At 40.2% G+C, this 16,068-nt stretch overlaps 1 protein-coding gene across 2 annotated transcripts in view; it reads right to left on the reverse strand.

Annotated features, from left to right (window-relative positions):
* gas2l3 (growth arrest-specific 2 like 3) overlaps positions 1-16,068 on the reverse strand; it is a 92,405-nt gene that overhangs the window by 32,646 nt on the left and 43,691 nt on the right. For both annotated transcript variants that reach the window (XM_061961279.2, XM_061961280.1), the window contains exon 2: positions 14,101-14,156. In XM_061961279.2, the coding sequence (XP_061817263.1) occupies positions 14,101-14,124 (24 nt within the window). In that variant the 5' untranslated portion in view covers positions 14,125-14,156. The remainder of the gene's footprint in view (positions 1-14,100; positions 14,157-16,068) is intronic.

Below are 16,068 nucleotides of genomic sequence, written 5' to 3' on the forward strand. Positions count from 1 at the left end.
ATCTACTTGTTCATTTACTGTTAATATCTGCTTATTTTCTGTTTTAACATGTTCTATCTACACTTCTGTTAAAATTTAATAATCACTTATTCTTCTCTTCTTTGATACTTTACATTAGTTTTGGATGACACCAAAAATGTGTGTATCGATACGATACCAAGTAGTTACAGGATCATACAATGGTCATAATTTAAGTCCTCACGTGTCCAGGGACGTATTTACTGAGTTTATAAACATAATATGAATTTTACAAAAAGGGAAAAAAGATTTTGTGATGCTAAAAAATATTGATGTAATTATAGTAGTATCGACTCGATACGCTATTGTACTTGGTATCATTACAGTGGATGTCAGGTGGCGTTTGTTTACATTGTGACGCCGGAGAGCTATTGTATCCTCCTACGGTGTGTAGTGAAGCATGTTTAGCTATTCCTCATCCTGCAGTGATAATGCTACTTGTAAGAACCGCACTTTATTTGTCGCCATGGAGGCCAGGATTAGCTAGCCATGTCTTAAAGCACCTCTTCCTGAGGGTGTTTCAGTGTTATAACTTCACCTTTGTCGTTAGTTTTTAAGCCTAAATGCGTCCATTCTCCCTTTTCTGTGTACACACTGTGTCTGCTTGTAAGTACTCTGTGTGTGTGCGCTGCCAAACATGCTCCTCTGTTCGTGAAACCAGCAATGACACGACGTGACGACGACGCGCCGTCATGTCCGTTACAAAAAAACTGTACTTTTTAGAGGCGGTATAGTACTGAATATGATTCATTAGTATTGCGGTACTACAAACCCCATTTCCATATGAGTTGGGAAATTGTGTTAGATGTAAATATAAACGGAATACAATGATTTGCAAATCCTTTTCAACCCATATTCAATTGAATGCACTACAAAGACAACATATTTGATGTTCAAACTCATAAACTTGAATTTTTTTTGCAAATAATCATTAACTTTAGAATTTGATGCCAGCAACACGTGACAAAGAAGTTGAGAAAGGTGGCAATAAATACTGATAAAGTTGAGGAATGCTCATCAAACACTTATTTGGAACATCCCACAGGTGTGCAGGCTAATTGGGAACAGGTGGGTGCCATGATTGGGTATAAAAACAGCTTCCCAAAAAATGCTCAGTCTTTCACAAGAAAGGATGGGGCGAGGTACACCCCTTTGTCCACAACTGCGTGAGCAAATAGTCAAACAGTTTAAGAACAACGTTTCTCAAAGTGCAATTGCAAGAAATTTAGGGATTTCAACATCTACGGTCCGTAATATCATCAAAAGGTTCAAAGAATCTGGAGAAATCACTGCACGTAAGCAGCATGGCCGGAAACCAACATTGAATGACCGTGACCTTCGATCCCTCAGGCGGCACTGTATAAAAAACCGACATCAATCTCTAAAGGATATCACCACATGGGCTCAGGAACACTTCAGAAAACCACTGTCACTAAATACAGTTTGTCGCTACATCTGTAAGTGCAAGTTAAAACTCTACTATGCAAAGCGAAAGCCATTTATCAACAACACCCAGAAACGCCGCCGGCTTCTCTGGGCCCGAGATCATCTAAGATAGACTGATAGAAAGTGGAAAAGTGTTTTGTGGTCTGACAAGTCCACATTTCAAATAGTTTCTGGAAATATTCAACATCGTGTCATCATCATCGTGCCAAAGGGGAAGCGAACCATCCAGACTGTTATCGACGCAAAGTTGAAAAGCCAGCATGTGTGATGGTATGGGGGTGCATTAGTGCCCAAGGCATGGGTAACTTACACATCTGTGAAGGAACCATTAATGCTGAAAGGTACATACAGGTTTTGGAACAACATATGCTGCCATCTAAGCTCCGTCTTTTTCATGGACGCCCCTGCTTATTTCAGCAAGACAATGCCAAGCCACATTCAGCACGTGTTACAACAGCGTGGCTTCGCAAAAAAAGAGTGCGGGTACTTTCCTGGCCCGCCTGCAGTCCAGACCTGTCTCCCATCGACAATGTGTGGCACTTTATGAAGTTTAAAATACGACAGCGGAGACCCCGGACTGTTGAACGACTGAAGCTCTACATAAAACAAGAATGGGAAAGAATTCTACTTTCAAAGCTTCAACAATTACTTTCCTTAGTTCCCAATCGTTTATTCAGTGTTTTTAAAAGAAAAGGTGATGTAACACAGTGGTGAACATGCCCTTTCCCAACTACTTTGGCACGTGTTGCAGCCATGAAATTCTAAGTTAATTATTATTTGCAAAAAAAAAATAAAGTTTATGAGTTTGAACATCAAATATGTTGTCTTTGTAGCATGTTCAACTGAATATGGGTTGAAAAGGATTTGCAAATCATTGAATTCCGTTTATATTTACATCTAACACAATTTCCCAACTCTTATGGAAACGGGGTTTGTATACTAATACCGGTATACCGTACTAGTGTTAGTAAATGAAAAAAAGAATGATGTAAAACATCACCTTGTCTGCCCCACATAACTAAATTCAACTAATATCCTGGAGGATATTTTCCAAACTTGTCCTAAAAGCCATCAAAAACGTTCCCACGCACTCTCAATGAAGTCAACTCCAAACCGTTCCTCCAATTAGCGGAGTTTATTCCACTCCGGGCCACGGTGACTCATCTCATGAAGTCACGGGCTCGCGTGCTCGGGGTCCCTGAAGGCACCATCTGACCACGTGCCAACATCTGGAGTCGACATGAACTCTGGAGTGAACACAAGCACCTGAGGTTCCAAAGTGAGAACGTCACCTCCATGAAAAGATCCGAACGGACCCAGATGGACGTTGCATAACAACAAGTCATGTGACCTCCTGCTAATTAGAAACCCGAGGCAGCATGTTGTCGCGTTCACGACACGTTACGTAAAAGATTAAGATGTATTTCTTTAAATCTGCATTGAGAGCAGATTAGGAGCTAATCTGCAATTTTCTTAAAGCACCTGGGTTTGGATCGGGCAGAGGAACGCGGTCTTGGTAATCCAGCAAATAATGCAAGGTAGTCGTGGAGATTTAAAGCAGCATGCGCCTCCACATTAGATTTAGCTCATGCGCTTAACTTGAGCCACTTATACCGAGGGTCTCCAAACCTCCTGGAAGGGCCGTGGAAAGGCCGAGGGGGAGGATCCTTCAAAGGAGGCAAAATAACCTTAGCCAGCATTGTGATTTCAGTGCTAACGTTCCTCATGGTGTCCTTCTACAAAAGCCAAAAGCAGTGAAGTTGGCACGTTGTGTAAATGGTAAATAAAAAGAGAATACAACAAATCCTTTTCAACTTATATTCAATTGAATAGACTGCAAAGACAAGATATTTAACGTTCAAACTGAGAAATAAAATTTTTTTTTGCAAAAAAATCATTAACTTAGAATTTAATGGCAGCAACTCATTGCAAAAAAAGTTGTCAGAAGAGCATGTTCACCACTGTGTTACATGGCCTTTCCTTTTAACAACACTCAGTAAACGTTTGGGAACTGAGGAGACACATTTTTGAAGTGGAATTCTTTCCCATTCTTGCTTGATGTACAGCTTAAGTTGTTCAACAGTCCGGGGGTCTCCGTTGTGGTATTTTAGGCTTCATAATGCGCCACACATTTTCAATGGTCTGGACTACAGGCAGGCCAGTCTAGTACCCGCACTCTTTTACTATGAAGCCATGTTGATGTAACACGTGGCTTGGCATTGTCTTGCTGAAATAAGCGGGGCGTCCATGGTAACGTTGCTTGGATGGCAACATATGTTGCTCCAAAACCTGTATGTACCTTTCAGCATTAATGGTGCCTTCACAGATGTGTAAGTTACCCATGTCTTGGGCACTAATGCACCCTCATACCATCACACATGCTGGCTTTTACACTTTTCACCTATAACAATCCGGATGATTCTTTTCCTCTTTGGTCCAGAGGACACGATGTCCACAGTTTTCAAAAACAATTTGAAATGTGGACTAGTCAGACCACAGAACACTTTTACACTTTGCATCAGTCCATCTTAGATGAGCTCAGGCCCAGCAAAGCCAACAGCGTTTCTGGGTGTTGTTGATAAATGGCTTTCGTTTTGCATAGTAGAGTTTTAACTTGGACTTACAAATGTAGCGACCAACTGTAGCTACTGACAGTGGGTTTCTGAAGTGTTCCTGAGCCCATGTGGTGATATCCTTTACATACTGATGTCGCTTTTTGATGCAGTACCGCCTGATGGATCGAAGGTCATGGGCATTCAATGTTGGTTTTAGGCCTAGCCGCTTACGTGCAGTGATTTCTCCAGATTCTCTGAACCTTTTGATGATAATACGGAGCGTAGATGGTGAAATACCTAAATTCCTTGCAACAGCTGGTTGAGAAATATTGTTCTTAAACAATTTGCTCAGGCATTTGTTGACAAAGTGGTGACCCTCGCCCCATCCTTGTTTGTGAATGACTGAGCATTTCATGGAAGCTGCTTTTATACCCAATCATGGCACCCACCTGTTCCCAATTAGCCTGTTCACCTGTGGGATGTTCCAAATAAGTGTTTGATGAGCATTCCTCAACTTTCTCAGTCTTTTTTGCCACTTGTGCCAGCCTTTTTTAAATCATGTTGCAGGCATCAAATGAGCTAATATTTGCAAAAAAATAACAAGGTTCTAAAGTTAAATATATTTTTTTTGCAGTCTATTCAATTGAATATAAGTTAAAAAGAATTTGGAGGCCATTGTATTTTTTTAAATTTATTTCCCATTTACACAACGTGACAACTTCACTGGTTTTGGGTTTTGTTAGATATAATTCTACACATTGAGTCTATTAGAGTGCTAAAACTGTCAAGAGTTAATCAATAATCAATATATCAGTGTGCATCTTTTTAAACATCACAAAATGATTTTCTTTTAGAGGAAGTTAGATTTTGTGTTTTGTTTGTTTTCATTGCTGCCATTTTAACTGTTTTTAAATAGATAAACAAGGTTAATTGTTTTGTTTTTTTTAAAAATTTTCCTTCCTTTCTTTTAAATAGACATCATGTTTTTAGTCATTTTAATTTTTATACCAGCTGAATGAGCAGCACAGTTACATTATAAATAAATATTTATGAATTAATTAGTTGTCTTTGTTGTTATCAGCACATGCCTGGAATAACTTAAGCTGCATTTAGAAGTCGCTGGAAAAATTTGAGCCATTAAATGTGTAAGTTTTAATATCCGAATAATCGTTGACTAATCGACAATCAAAATAATTGTTAATTGCAGGCGTATCTGGCAGAGTTTTAAAATGCTTCCATTGGTGTTAATTTTGAATATATCAGAAGATGAAATGAATAATAACATCCAAATCAAATTACAGGATGTTATTACCGTAACTGACTCATTTTCCTCAGCTGGTGTGCTAAAGTGATGTGGTTTATTCTGTACACATGTAGCATTATCTACAACTAAACTTGGACTAATTTCAGGAATCACATGAAGTCAGAAGGGGATAAACATTATTTCATATTCATATTAAATGTACGTTCAGAAAATGCAGGGTTTCCCGCAGCGCTTTGTTAAGGCGGGCGCCTTAACAACAAGGAGCCACCACCTAAACTAACGTTTTAACAAGCCCTGTCAGTACGTCTCTCTGCTGTGCAGCTGGTGCACCCCAGCATTGTCCCACCCACAGAACCATCTGATTGGTTACACATTGGCTACCTACAGTTAACAACTAAGTTATTTCACTTGACCTTTTTCAGTGTTGATTGAGCTGTGTTGAAGCAGCAAAAAAGGACATTATGTTAAATAAAGAGTTTCCTGAAGCTGTCTCTGATAGTTGATATAATAATGTAAGTGCATCATAAAGCCTACATGAACTCCATGGTGTTCAGGGATGAATGGTCTCTCTTATTGCTATTGTACTATTTTTTCAGCTATAGTTACATTAGTCATTAGTAATGTAGCAGCCTAGTTTTGAATGGCAGGGTCCCTGCTATCACATGCTGATAAAAATCAACTACAGGCTTCCCAAATGCTGTAATAAATTAAGCATGATGAGTTGAGCATATGTCAGCATGTGGCTCCACTTTTAACTCTTTTTTTCAAACGCTTATTGCAAACACTTATTAATTTTACTTAGTAAGTCATTATTTTGACTTAGTAAGTCTTTATTTTGTCATTATTTTAACTTAGTAAATTACTAAATCCAAATATTGACTTACTAAGTCAGTGGTTCTCAACCTTTTTCCAGTGATGTACCCCCTGTGAACATTTTTTTTAATTCAAGTACCCCCTAATCAGAGCAAAGCATTTTTGGTTGAAAAAAAGAGATAAAGTAAAATACAGCACTATGTCATCAGTTTCTGATTTATTAAATTGTATAACAGTGCAAAATATTGCTCATTTGTAGTGGTCTTTCATGAACTATTTGGAAAAAAATATATAAAAATAACTAAAAACTTGTTGAAAAATAAACAAGTGATTCAATTACAAATATGTCCACAAAAAATCTAGCTGTCAACACTGAATATTGCATGGTTGCATTGTAATGAATGGAATAGCCTACTTGATTTGATGTTTAGTTTATGAACTTAAATTCATATTTTCTTGAAGTATTATTCAATAAATATATTTATACAGGATTTTTGAATTGTTGCTATTTTTAGAATATTTAAAAAAAAAAATCTCACGTACCCCTTGGCATACCTTCAAGTACCCCCAGGGGTACGCGTACCCCCATTTGAGAACCACTGTACTAAGTCATAATAATGACATACTTAGTATCTCAGGTGTCATGTCTGTGTGATCATGTTTTGTTTTAGTCATGTTCGGTTTTGTTTTTGGACTCTTTGTGCACTTTTGTTTGTTTTGTCACCATAGCAACCCATTAGTTTTCACCGGTCATGTCACGCACCTGTTTTCACTGATCATGTCACTGCTATTTAAGCCTGTCTGTTTCTGATGTTCGTCCTGGTGACATTATCCTATCTATCCTATCCATCCATACTACCTCTGCTACCCATGAGATTTCTGTTTATTATAGTTCATGCTTCATGCCATGCCACAGTAAGTGTTTTTGTTTACTGTTCATAGTTTCTGCCTTCGTGCGCGTTTTGTTTCATTAGCCAAGTTTGTTCTCCGCCATTGTGCGGGCCTTTTGTTTGCTTCCTCTATTGTAGTTTGTTAGTGTTTTAATAAAAATGTACTCACATTCACGCCTTGCCCGCGCCAACTTTCCTTTGCATTCCGGGAAAACACAACCCAAAGTCCACGTATTGACATCAGGTAAGTAGGACTGAAGGTAAGTAGGAATGTTTTGTGTTTTGTTTATACTTTACGGAAAAAATATTGAGATATATATCATATATCGCCATTCAGCAAATGGAGCGGAAAACACAACCAAAAATTGTAGGCTTCTTCACGCGACGAAACCAGCCTACTTCACCACAGTCTGTAGTCTATTGCCCCCCCCCCCCAGGTTGTGGTGGCAGTGATGAGGTGGAGACATGATGGCGACAAGCAGAGTTACACTGTTCCTTACACCCACCCACCCCGTAATAAGTACAACAGGAAATGTACTGATGATCAAAACATTAATTTGTGTATAAATATCACAGGTTACATTAGGTACTTCTAAATCACTAATCCTCACCTCCATGGCGACAAATAAAGTATGTTTCTTACAAGTAACATTATCACTGCAGGACGAGGAATAGTTACACATTAGGACTTTGAATATGACCAATGTATGATCCTGTAACTACTTGGTATCGGATCCATACCTAAATGTGTGGTATCATCCAAAACTAATGTAAAGTATCAAAGAAGAGAAGAATAAGTGATTATTACATTTTAACAGAAGTGTAGATAGAACATGTTAAAACAGCGCGACACCTACCCTTTACGTCAATATTTCTTCATCAGTATTGGTTTATTAGATATTATATTTTATTGTATGATCCTGTAACTACTTGGTATTGGATCGATGCCTAAATGTGTGGTATCATCCAAAACTAATGTCAAGTATCAAAGAAGAGAAGAATAAGTGATTATTACATTTTAACATAAGTGTAGATAGAACATGTTAAAAGAGAAAGTAAGCAGATATTAACAGTAAATGACCAAGTGGATTAATAATAAATTATTACAGTTTGTCCTTTATAATGTGTACAAAATAATAGGTGTATAAATGACACAATATGTTACTGCATACGTCAGCAGACTAATTAGGAGTCTTTGTTTGTTTACTTACTACTAAAAGACAAGTTGTCTCGTATGTTCACTATTTCATTTAAGGACTAAATTACAATAATAAACATATGTTTAATGTACCTTAAGATTTTTTGTTAAAATAAAGCCGATAATGCAGTTTTTTGTGGTCCCCTTTATTTAGAAAAGTACCGAAACACATTTTGGTACCGGTACCGAGACAACCCTAGTATGTAATGAGAAAAATCTAATATGCTCTAACTAATAATAAGAATAAGAATAATATACCTATACAGTGTTTCCCACAGGACAGGCATCTATTTGTGGTGGTGTGGTCGGGGGGCGGGGGGTGGCGGCGGCAGCGGCAGCGGCGATGACCAAGAAGAACGCGGAGTTGGAATATAATTACAACACTTTATGTACATATTTATATACAGATTTGACAATTAGTGATTCACTGAAATATATTTATTAATTGTGGTTCTTACAAAAAATATATCTTATAAAATATAAAAGCTAAAATGTCTCTTAAAGCTCTGCCCCTTTAATTAGTGCATACTAAATAATTTAACTTTAGCCTACTACTACAACTACCGTATTTTCCGCACTATAAGGCGCACCTAAAAACCACAATTTTTCTCAAAAGCTGACAGTGCGCCTAATAACCCGGTGCGCTTTATTACGATTCATTTTCATAAAGTTTCGGTCTCGCAACTTCGGTAAACAGCCGCCATCTTTTTTCCCGGTAGAACAGGAAGCGCTTCTTCTTCTACGCAAGCAACCGCCAAGGAAAGCACTCGCCCCCATAGAACAGGAAGCGCTTCACCCGCCCCCATAGAACAGGAAGCGCTTCACCCGCCCCCGGAAGAAGAAGAAAAAACGCGCGGATATCACCGTACGTTTCATTTCCTGTTTACATCTGTAAAGACCACAAAATGGCTCCTACTAAACGATCCGGGTCATAAAAAGACGCAATCTCTCCATCCGCACACGGATTACTACCGTATTTCACAGCAACTGAACCGCACTGTGGAACGGGAGCACGTACGGTGAATATTCGCTCCACAGGGAATGAGAAGTCATCCTTCACTGTGGTTCTAGCTTGCCATGCTAACTTCCACTCATGGTGATATTCAAAAGGAAGACCTTGCCAAAAGAGACCTTTCCAGCCGGCGTCATCATAAAAGCTAACTCGAAGGGATGGATGGATGAAGAAAAGATGAGCGAGTGGTTAAGGGAAGTTTACGCGAAGCGGCCGGGCAGACAACGCCGGACAACATACGCCAACATCTGCCAGTGGATTGTAAATGCCTGGGCAGATATTTCTGTCACAACTGTGGTCCGAGCTTTCCGGAAGGCAGGATTCACAGAACTGCTGCACAACAACAGCGACACTGAATCCGATGATTTCGAAGAGACGGAGCCCGCCATTTTGGAAGCCACGCTAGCGCAACTTTTCAATTCGGACACCGAAGACGAAGAATTCGAAGGATTTACCGGTACGAATGAAGAATAACTTCAGAAAGTGAGCGCTATGTTTATTTTGTGTGTTGTGTGTTGTGACATTAACGTTCGAGCAACATTACCGGTATGTTGCTATTGCTCTACACCATTTTGAATTTTACTATGTTTGTGATTGCACATTTGTACATTTTGGGACAGAGTTGTTAGAACGCTGGTTTTCAATATATTATTAAAGTTTGACTGAACTATCTGACTGTTTTTTTGACATTCACTTTAGTGCAGCGTTTTTTTGACATTCACTTTAGCGCAGCGTAGGCGCGGCTTTTAGTCCGGGGCGGCTTATTGGTGGACAAAATTATGAAATATGTAATTCATAGAAGGTGCGGCTAATAATCCGGTGCGCCTTATAGTGCGGAAAATACGGTATATTATTTACCAGCAACATAAAGTGAAACAGAGGCAGAGGTGTCCTGCCAGTCAGTCAACCTCCTCCTCCTCCTCCTGCTGCTGCTGAACAGGTCGCACTGGAGCTAGTCTCGCTCGCCAGACCCTCCTCCAGAGAAGAGGGAGACACTGGAGCTTACCGTGCTGGGTGTTATACAGCCATGACTTAAATTGTGGCATTTTTAGCCATTCTGGATCGAACCCAGTCGCTCTATGTTTTGTCGTGGTCCTCTCTATAAGGCACATAAGAATATAAAATAGGACCCTTTTCATGAGAAAAGTGCATTTATGATCTGACCCTGCTTTATTTTTCAGTGTTTGCTGAGTCTCACCTGTTGCCTCCGCCCTAGCTGGCTCTACATGCTGCCTGTCTTCCTCCTCTCCTACAACATCTCCCTGCGTACTTACTATCCCTTCCTCCTCACCCTCTCTTACTGCCTCAGCTGCGCGAGCTGCCACAGCTGCGGCACTAGTTGAAGCCTGGAAATATTGGAAGCAAATTAATTTTCACACTGATGGACGTCTGTTCACTTTCCTTATGAGATTTCTAAGTGTCTACACCGTTTTGAGAATACCTCCTGTGGTCCGGACTGTAGGCCTACCTCCTCTCCAAGTCGAGCCCTTTTCGACCGTTGAAAATATTTTTCTATACTCATCTGTGTGAAGGAGTGAACATCCAACATTAGAATTTATTACTAACGAGCAGAAGCGCTCTATGTACAGTGCCGTCTAACCTTAAGCGGCAGCAGCTCAACACATGCAGGGTTCAACGTTAAGGTTTTTTTCTACTTGCCCGACTTCTCAAATCTACTTGCCCCAATATTTTTACTTGTCCTGCCTAGGTTTTTTTCTGGCTGTGTAGTGCTCATGGCTTATATCTTACTAAAATCCTTCCCGTTGACTATTTACAACACTACACAGTAATTATTATTATTATCTATAATTACATTTAAATGGCATTGCATACATGTAAAATTAAATGCTATTTCACATTATTTGACCAGTAGCAGTTACACTCATCTGAACAGGTCAGCCACCTGTTTAAAGCCCGATCACAGTTGAAATCTTGAAATGAAGGGCCTTTAATGGCCAAAACATTAACCTGGACAACATTTTAACAGCTGGTTGGCTCAGATTTTATTATTTTCATTGCATTCACATGCTGCAGTGGACAGTGGACAATTATCTTCAGTATTAATGCAGTATCTGAAGCACCGTCTCCACGTGTGTTTATTGACAACAGGGTTATAACCTGGATACGTTAGCTCGTCGGTATGGCAACACGTGACTGTTATTACGTGCGTTTGCCCCGACCACCGAGTAAAACAGCGGCGGTGTTAATGAAGCAGCGTCAGGCTGCTCACCGTCAGTGAAACGCTCGGTGAAATCGCGGATTAACGTTAAATATATGACGAGTCGCGAGCGATGCAGCTATAACCTATCTACCTATAACCTTTATTACCCTCGTATTTTGATCCGGTCGGTCCGTTCTTCTTCTTCTTCTTCTTCTTCTATTGGCGGAGTTACAATGCATAGTAGGCTACCGCCACCTACTGCACCGGAGTTGTAACTACAAGCAACATTCACAGACAGTCCCATTGCTTTTATGAGCGGTCGAGCGAGCCAAAAGCCGAAAAATCCATTTGTGGTGGACGTAATTCTTTCGTGGCGGGCCGCCACAAATAAATGAATGTGTGGGAAACACTGCCTATAATACAAAGCTGAGACAAAGTTCTGTCTTTAAAAATGTATAAATAATATGTTTTTAGCATTTAAAAAAAAACAAAATCAACATAGCATACTTTGACTTTTCAGTATGTGCCCTTAGTGGAAAAAGTTGGGACATCCGCGAACTAAAGAATCGATATTTTTCATTTGAGAATCGATACCAGAGCATAAAGATGTGGTATCGGCGGTATCGCTATGTCAGTATGGATCTGCACATCACTAGCAGAGGCAGACTGTCCTGACTCAAGGATGCAATGACCCACGGAGGCGTGTGTTCCCAAAATATGTAACTTGACACATTTGTTGTTTGGGAGTTTTGCATACTTGACATTCGTTGCTGGGAGGAAAGCGGAGGGAAAAAAAAAAAAGTTTGGCACATTCCAGCCACCCCTCCCAAAAATGAGCAGAAGGAACTCCTCGTGGTCTGGATAGCGGACTGGCAGCCATGCGTGACGAGAACAAGACGGCGTGCTGTGACACACGTGGGCCGGCTTCACTTGCTCAGTGCGAGACAGATGTCTCCATTTTTTTGGGAAATAATCAAAATAAGTGTAAGAGCAGCGGCGATGTTTGCGCTCCAGTTGGACAGCGAGTAACGCCTCAAGGGGGCGCACCACGCAGCAAGAAATACATTTCATGCAGCTGTGCCAACCTAGAATAAATGTACAAACCCCGTTTCCATATGAGTTGGGAAATTGTGTTAGATGTAAATATAAACGGAATACAATGATTTGCAAATCCTTTTCAACCCATATTCAATTGAATGCACTACAAAGACAACATATTTGATGTTCAAACTCATAAACTTAATTTTTTTTTGCAAATAATAATTAACTTAGAATTTCATGGCTGCAACACGTGCCAAAGTAGTTGGGAAAGGGCATGTTCACCACTGTGTTACATGGCCTTTTCTTTTAACAACACTCAATAAACTTTTGGGAACTGAGGAAACTAATTGTTGAAGCTTTAAAAGTGGAATTCTTTCCCATTCTTGTTTTATGTAGAGCTTCAGTCGTTCAACAGTCCGGGGTCTCCGCTGTCGTATTTTACGCTTCATAATGCGCCACGCATTTTCGATGGGAGACAGGTCTGGACTGCAGGCGGGCCAGGAAAGTACCCGCACTCTTTTTTTACGAAGCCACGCTGTTGTAACACGTGCTGAATGTGGCTTGGCATTGTCTTGCTGAAATAAGCATGGGCGTCCATGAAAAAGACGGCGCTTAGATGGCAGCATATGTTGTTCCAAAACCTGTATGTACCTTTCAGCATTAATGGTGCCTTCACAGATGTGTAAGTTACCCATGCCTTGGGCACTAATACACCCCCATACCATCACAGATGCTGGCTTTTGAACTTTCCATCAATAACAGTCTGGATGGTTCGCTTCCCCTTTGGTACGGATGACACGATGATGAATATTTCCAAAAACTATTTGAAATATGGACTCGTCAGACCACAGAACACTTTTCCACTTTGCAAGAGTCCATCTTAGATGATCTCAGGCCCAGAGAAGCCGGCGGCGTTTCTGGGTGTTGTTGATAAATGGCTTTCGCTTTGCATAGTAGAGCTTTAACTTGCACTTAAAGATGTAGCGACCAATTGTATTTAGTGACAGTGGTTTTCTGAAGTGTTCCGGAGCCCATGTGGTGATATCCTTTAGAGATTGATGTTGGTTTTTGATACAGTGCCGTCTGAGGGATCGAAGGTCACGGTCATTCAATGTTGGTTTCCGGCCATGCCGCTTACGTGGAGTGATTTCTCCAGATTCTCTGAACCTTTTGATGATATTATGGACCGTAGATGTTGAAATCCCTAAATTTCTTGCAATTGTACTTTGAGAAACGTTGTTCTTAAACTGTTTGACTATTTGCTCACGCAGTTGTTGACAAAGGGGTGTACCTCGCCCCATCCTTTCTTGTGAAAGACTGAGCATTTTTTGGGAAGCTGTTTTTATACCCAATCATGGCACCCACCTGTCCCCAATTAGCCTGCACACCTGTGGGATGTTCCAAATAAGTGTTTGATGAGCATTCCTCAACTTTATCAGTATTTATTGCCACCTTTCCCAACTTCTTTGTCACGTTGTTGCTGGCATCAAATTCTAAAGTTAATGATTATTTGCAACAAAAAAATGTTTATCAGTTTGAACATCAAATATGTTGTCTTTGTAGCATATTCAACTGAATATGGGTTGAAAATGATTTGCAAATCATTGTATTCCGTTTATATTTACATCGAACACAAGTTCCCAACTCATATGGAAACGGGGTTTGTACTTCATGTAGCACAGGAGTCCATGCCTGAACTCACCTGGATGCCAGTCTGGACGGCCATGACCGCAATCTCAGATGATTCACTTCTTCATTCTGGGGGAAGAGGAAAAAAAAAACGTTAGACATTTACTCTACATAAACATTCCAGCAAAAATCCAAACCCCCTAATCAATAATAATTTGCTGTTTTTGTATGGCTCTGGGTCTGCACGGATATAAACCTCCAATGGTCTTTGAGACATTCTTCATTGAATTGACTGTGAGACCTTAATAGAAAGTCACAGAAAGACTGAAAATAATCCAACAATTATGTGTGGACTGTAAATTCATGACTATAAGCCGCTGCTTTTTTCCCCCTACACTTTGAACCCTGCAGCTTATAAAACGGTGGGGCTAATTTGTGGATCAATAGTTTTCATGAAACCCAAGCAGAGACACTGAAATGGTGTGTTATTGTTTGGGCTACGGCGCCATCTTTTGGACGAGTTCGCTCACTGCACGTGCCGCGAGTTGAAAATGTGCTTCATGTTTAAATGCCCTGAATCAAAAGTATAACCGTCCACAGCGTTTCTACTCGTGTGGATTCTTCACTGGTCACTGCAAGCAGCGTTTGTGAGTTTTGCAATATAACTCAAACTATTCTTACTTACTAAAGCGTCCCATGTGTGATGTCTGTAGGAGTCTTTTCATGCATATTTGTACGTGCTGTCGTAATGTAATCAAGCAAGCGTTGTTAGCATTAGCTAATATGCTAACACGTTTAAGAGTGTCTGTGTTAGTATTATTAACATACAATGGCATTCTTTTTGTATTGGTTCACTTTCACAAATTCCCCAGTAAATTCCTCAATTTTACCATGAATTGATTAACGTGGACCCCGACTTAAACAAGTTGAAAAACTTATTGGGGTGTTACCATTTAGTGGTCAATTGTACGGAATATGTTCTGTACTGTGCAATCTACTAATAAAAGTCTCAATCTATCAATCAAACCAAAACGTCACCGTGGAGTTATTGAGTCCGTTTAGCTGATCGGAGAGCTAGCTTGCGCAGCTCGTGGGTCCATGACGATTACTTCTGTTTTGTTTGATCAGCCGTTTTACTGCCGTTTTACTGCCGTGTTACAGACGCCGTTTGCAAACAATTAAGGTGTGTAAAAAAACATTTACAGAATATTTAAGTGTAAATACAAACTCCGTTTCCATATGAGTTGGGAAATTGTGTTAGATGTAAATATAAACGGAATACATCCATCCATCCATTTTCTACCGCTTATTCCCTTTGGGGTCGCGGGGGGCGCTGGAGCCTATCTCAGCTACAATCGGGCGGAAGGCGGGGTACACCTGATTTGCAAATCATTTTCAACCCATATTCAGTTGAATATGCTACAAAGACAACATATTTGATGTTCAAACTGATAAACTTTTTTTTTTTTCGCAAATACAAAATCATTAACTTTAGAATTTGATGTCAGCAACACGTGAGAAAGAAGTTGGGAAAGGTAGCAATAAATACTGATAAAGTTGAGGAATGCTCATCAAACACTTATTTGGAACATCCCACAGGTGAACAGGCAAATTGGGAACAGGTGGGTGCCATGATTGGGTATAAAAGTAGAGTTCATGAAATGCTCAGTCATTCACAAACAAGGATGGGGCGAGGGTCACCACTTTGTCAACAAATGCGTGAGCAAATTGTTGAACCTTTCTCAACCAGCTATTGCAAGGAATTTAGGGATTTCACCATCTACGGTCCGTAATATCATCAAAGGGTTCAGAGAATCTGGAGAAATCACTGCAAGTAAGCAGCTAAGCCCGTGACCTTCGATCCCTCAGGCTGTACTGCATCAACAAGTGACATCAGTGTGTAAAGGACATCACCACATGGGCTAAGGAAGACTTCAGAAACCCACTGTCAGTAACTACAGTTGGTCGCGACATCTGTAAGTGCAAGTTAAAACTCTCCTATGCAAGGCGAAAACCATTTATCAACAACACCCAGAAACGC

This window comes from Nerophis lumbriciformis, linkage group LG05 (genome assembly GCF_033978685.3).
Source record: "Nerophis lumbriciformis linkage group LG05, RoL_Nlum_v2.1, whole genome shotgun sequence".
NCBI lineage: Eukaryota > Metazoa > Chordata > Actinopteri > Syngnathiformes > Syngnathidae > Nerophis > Nerophis lumbriciformis.